This window comes from Penaeus monodon, unplaced genomic scaffold (assembly GCF_015228065.2).
Source record: "Penaeus monodon isolate SGIC_2016 unplaced genomic scaffold, NSTDA_Pmon_1 PmonScaffold_11937, whole genome shotgun sequence".
NCBI lineage: Eukaryota > Metazoa > Arthropoda > Malacostraca > Decapoda > Penaeidae > Penaeus > Penaeus monodon.
The window spans coordinates 5,001-10,285 of record NW_023640754.1 but is presented as its reverse complement, the minus strand read 5'-3'; the positions used below and the strand labels follow the sequence as shown (position 1 = coordinate 10,285).

The window sequence follows — 5,285 nt, the reverse complement described above, 5'->3', positions numbered from 1 at the left end:
CAATCAAGCAAAGATAAATCTAAAAACAAACAAAACACGTGCGAAGATCAAAATATCATAAACAAAGGCACGGTAAAATGAAACAAAGATAATTCAAATCCATTGAACTTTGTTAAACTTTAAATACAGCTAGAAATACGCGAAATAAAAGACGAGGACGAGGCTTTGCTTTCCTTGTTGGCAGCGGCTGGCAGATTAGGAGGACGCCACCAATGTTTGGAGCAACAGCCTTAAAAAGGGGGCCAACTACAGATGAACATGTAAAAAAGTAAGAACAAAAATGAAATAGAAAAAATAAAACAGGAAAACAAACGGTATCCCGAAGATCTTTTCGCTATATTGCTTTCAGGGGGTTCGGATACATCGCGAAGTTTCTTATTCTTCCCTTGTACTTTTGATCGGGCCACTTTGCGCGGAACTTTCATTCTACATAATGCACAATGACTTTTTCTGGATCTTTGCCATCATAACGTTTTTTTTTTTCCAGTTACTATAAATTTCCTATTTTTCCCCTTCTCCTCTGTCCCTTAAACAAATCGGTTTTCTTTGATGCCGACCTCTCGATACTCATTCCACAGACGGTCTGCTCTTCCTTCGTTAGTGTTAGGTACTCTTACAGGAATCTCTTACACTCCCCCCTCGTACCTGGTACTCCACTCACAGCAAGATAAGCTCGCCGTGCAGGTACACTACCTGTCTCCTTCTCCGTGGTACCTGGTATTCTCTCAAGAGTAGCAGGTACTGGCTGAGGCTTCCTGACGGTGGCGTAGTAGGTGTCTCGCTGCTGCAGAAGGTTCGTCTTGTTCTGCTCCGCCTCCTGGTCTTCGGGGGCCCCGCGCCCGCTCCTGCCAGCGGCCACTCCTGCGGGGGGACAGCGGTTACGAAGGCCACGCGGGAGATGTCGTAGATTTTGTTGTCGTGTTGTGTAAGGAAAATAGATGAGTATTTAGTAAGCTACACAAAACTGTTCGAAAGAGAGCTCATGAAAGAGATAGCAGACAGAGAGTTAGAGATATAGATAGAAATAGAGATATATAGAGATAGATAGATAGATTAGAGAGAGAGAGAGAGAGAGAGAGAGAGGAGAGAGAGAGAGGAAGAGAGAGAGGGAGAGAGAGAGAGAGAGAGGAGAGAGAGAGAGAGAGAGAGGAGAGAGACCATGAGACTCACGCCTCCTGAAGCAGAGGACAGCGGCGGCGACGGTGAGCGCCAGGGCCAGGGCGGAGGCGGCGGCGGAGGCCATTAGGCGCGGGTCCGTGTGGATGGGGTTGGGGGGCGCCAGCTCCAGCTCACCTGCCGGCTGCGCCCCCAGGCCGCCCCCGGGGCCTGTGCTTATGTCTACGGTGCTGGTCGTGGCGCCCGCGGCGTTGTGGGCGGTCAGCCTTAGCCCGTAGATCGCGCCCGCCTGCAGGCCTCCCACTTCGTACACGTCCTGAGGCGCCAGACTGCTTGCCACTGCAAGGAGGAGCGAGGTCACTGGGAGGTCACATTGCTGCCTCTTTGGTGGAATACTGAATGACTTAAATCTTAAATCTTAAATCTGAAAATTTCGCACTACTGATTAAATTTATTACAGCATCCCAATAATTTTTCTCAGTATGCCGATGGGACAGTAGTTCGCCACCAGTGGGTTATAAACACCCGAGAGAATCGCAGAGAATTACCAGAGTTTTGCGAATATTTAGGGGAAATATTGTAGGCCAATTGTGTTCGTATTTAGAATATACTATGAAACAATGTTATTTTTTTCTCTTAGCCTAAACAAATCATAGATAACTAATCCTGGATGATGTTAACTCAAGAAAGGGGTCCCGAGAAGGAACTAATCCTGGGTGATGTTAACTCAAGAAAGGGGTCCCGAGAAGAGGCTGGGAATCCTTGATACAGGACTCGTGTTCGAAAGGTTTTCCGAAGGGAACTCCTTTCACGACACAGGAAGCCACCCGTGCGCGAACGAACAGAAACTCAGACTCCGCCGAAGCGAGACTCACACGTGGTCCAGGTGGGATCTCGGGGGCGCCGGAGCTCCAGCGTGAAGTTGCGTGATGGGGCAGCCGCCGTCACCCAACGCCCCAGCCACGCCCACACGCCCGTGCTGTTGCCCGAAGCTACGTGGCGGGTGGGCGGTGCGAGGGGTGGCGACCCAGAGGTGGGGGCGGTTAAGGGGCGGGAGGGCGGAGAAACTCCAATTTGGGTGCGGGGGGCCGGAAAACCGGGCACAGAACATGATCATTGTTGATATAAACGAATTATCATTTTTCCTTATAATCAAATAAATATATATTTGAAATTTATATGAAAAATATGAATTAAATTTTATATATATATTATATATAAAAATATAAAAATTTTATATATATAATATTCTTTTTCTATTTTTGGGCCAATATATATATTGTTTTGCATATATATTTTTAAAATTTTTATATATATATATATATATATATATATATATTATATATTTTTATTTTTTTTGTGGGGGTGTGGGTGTGTGTGTGGTGTGTTTGTGTTTTGGTGGGGGTGTGTGTTTTTTGTTTTTATTTTAGAAACCATATATAGAAGGATAGATAGATAGATAGATAATATATATAATTTATTTTTTTTTCTTTTTTTTTTTTTCCCAAGGGCCCCCTTGCCCAAAAAAAGGCCTTTGGGCGACCCTGGTTTTTCCATGATTTTTTTGGGCAAATTTTTGAGCAGGGGTTTCCCGGGTTCCTTCCGCCCGGTTTTTTACGGGGTCACCCCTCTTTTTCCCCGGTTTTGGGGGACCCCCCCTTTAAATTTGGGGCTGGTTTGCCCCCCCATTTGGCAAGGAAAGGTTCGAGGTAAATTTCCCTTCCCCAAAAGGGAAAAACCCGCCCCGGGTTTCGGTGACTCAAAACCCTCGAACTCAGATTGCCCTCATGACAGTTTTGATCCGATGCTCAAACCCCTCGGCCCCCCCCCCACCAAACCACCCACACCCACAAACACACCCACACACACACACACCACACCCAAACCCCACAAAACACACCAAATAAAACAAAAATATATTAATATAAACATTTTTATAAATAATTTTAATATATATATAATATGTATTATTATGAACCCTATAAAATATATATACACAAAAATTTAATTTAATTGTTATAAAATTAAAAATAAAAATATATATATTCAAATTATTAAAATTTAATTATATTTTATAAAATATATTATTTATCTATAAAAATTAATATGTAAATCTCCCCTCTCTCTTCTCTTCTCTCTATCTCCCCTCTTCCCCTCTATATATAAATATTTATATAATATATATTTTATATATATAATATTATATTATATATAAAATATAGGTGTCCCAAAATGTGTGTGTATACTATTAAGCAACAAAAACACAACACAAATTGGCATTAACCGGTTAAAAAAACTCCCCCCCAACGGGCCCCGGGCAGCGAGGAGGGGGTTTGCCCCCCTACCGCTTCTTGCCTGGGCAGGGGCGCCCCCCCTGTCTACCCACCTGTCCCCGGTTCCAAATGCAGTTTTTTGAGGGGACTTTTTTGGGAGTGGGTCCCCCCCGAGCTCCCGCTTTGGCCACCCCCTTTCCCCCCCCACCGCCGCCCGCCCCCCAAAACCAGCCCATGCCCGGACTGGAGCGCCCCCCCGGGTTCCCCCCCCGCCCACGATACCGCCCAGCGTAGAGGTGGGGGCACTGCGAATGCCACGGGGCGCCTTGGGTTTGGCACGGGGAATAGCGTTTAAAAGGGTTGTCCCCAAACAGTGCTCTTTTGGACGGGCGGGAAAAAAAATTTTAACAGAGACACAAATAAAAATTTACCCAAAACCTTGCACGTGCAGGACGTATTGGGGGGAGGTGTCCCACGTACGGGGACCCGCACACTGTGGATGGAGCGGGGAATATTTTGCCGGGGTTTCGCCCCCTTAAACCCCCCGCGGATGAGAGCAAACCGCCCAGCCTTTTGGGCGTAAACCCTTAGGGGGGCACAAAATATTTAGCGTGACGATGAGCTGAAAGCAAAAAAAAGAGGGGGTGGAGCTTTTGTCTGCAAAAAGGTTTGTGCAACTTTTGGAAAAAGGGTTTTTAAAAAATCCAAAAAGGATGTCCAAAATAATGATTGATCGGGTTTAAAAAAGAAAATTTCTTTTTTTTAAATTTTTAAAATCACCATACTTTTCATAACAAAGAGAAATTTCCCTTTTTTTCGGGACAACGCAAAAAAAAAAGTCTCATATATGACAACCATCTATTTCTAATAACAGAATGAAAAAAAGGAGTTTTTTTTTCTAAATTCATGGGCAGAAAAGAAGAAGCAAAAGAGAGACAGAATGAGGAAAAAAAAGGGAAAAGGGGAAAAGGGAAAGGAAAACCGAAGAGAGAAGGGAAAAGTTTAAAGGTTTTACAAATAAACGGGCATGGGAAAGGACCGGAGAGAAGAAAGAGAACCCAAAAGGAAGAAAAACCGGGAGGGGTCCAGTCACGGCGCCAAAGGGGAGGACTCCCCCGCCCGCCCTTTCCCAAGTCCCGCCCCCGGACACCCCGGGGGGCAGGGGGGGGCGCCCCCACAGTCAGCAAAACAAATAAAAACGTCATCCCCCAGGGGGGCCCCCCCCGATTTCCTTTTCCCAAAAAGGGACGTACACCGGGCCAGGCCGAAGGAGGAAACCAAAACATGAGAGACGTTTCACGAATATCATGGATGTGGAAGCGGTGTGGGAAAAAAAGGGGGGTTTTTAAATAATTGAAAAAGGCCATAATAATGGCAATGTTTAATTAACAGTAATAATAATTTATACTACTCCTACAACTAAACCAAAATGTTTTTAAAATAAAAATCTTTCATTTCATAATCTTTAAATCATTATTAACATTTTTAATTATTAAAATTATTATTATCTTTAAATTCCCAAACAGATTATCATTATCCTCCTTATCATCAACAAATAATCATTATCATTTTTATTAACCTTATCACCCTTTTTATTATAATCAATGTTACAGTTATCATTTTGATTTTAAAAAATTTAAAAAAATTTTTTTTTTTCCTCCCTTTTTTTTCCCCTTTTTTTCCCCCTTTTTTTAATTTTCCTTACAATTTTTTTTTATTTTTTTTAACCCTTTTTTTAAAAAAAAAAAAAAAAAACCCCCAAAAAAAAAAAAAAAATTTAAAAAAATAAAAAAATTTTTTAAAAAAAAAAATTTTTTTTAAAAAAAAAAAAATTTTTGGGGGGGTTTTTTCCTTAATTTTTTTTTTTTCCTTTTTTAAAAAAGGGGTTTTTCCAAA

General features: G+C 42.6%; 1 protein-coding gene across 1 annotated transcript; it reads right to left on the bottom strand.

The window, feature by feature from the left end:
* Positions 1-508: 508 nt before the first annotated feature.
* On the bottom strand, positions 509-2,233 carry LOC119568982. The gene is made up of 3 exons (XM_037917362.1): positions 1,992-2,233; positions 1,171-1,526; positions 509-861 (listed from the first exon to the last, which is right to left on the bottom strand). The coding sequence occupies exons 1-3, from the start codon at positions 2,231-2,233 to the stop codon at positions 614-616; spliced, it is 846 nt and encodes a 281-aa protein (XP_037773290.1). The 3' UTR covers positions 509-613.
* Between the last annotated feature and the right edge of the window lie 3,052 nt (positions 2,234-5,285).

Coding starts and splice junctions, on each gene's coding strand:
- LOC119568982 (XM_037917362.1), bottom strand. CDS start 2,233: ATGATCATGTTCTGTGCCCGGTTTTCCGGCCCCCCGCACCCAAATTGG. Junction 1,527..1,991: donor AGATCCCACCTGGACCACGT/GTGAGTCTCGCT, acceptor TTAAGATTTAAG/ATTTAAGTCATTCAGTATTC. Junction 862..1,170: donor TGTCCTCTGCTTCAGGAGGC/GTGAGTCTCATG, acceptor GTCCCCCCGCAG/GAGTGGCCGCTGGCAGGAGC.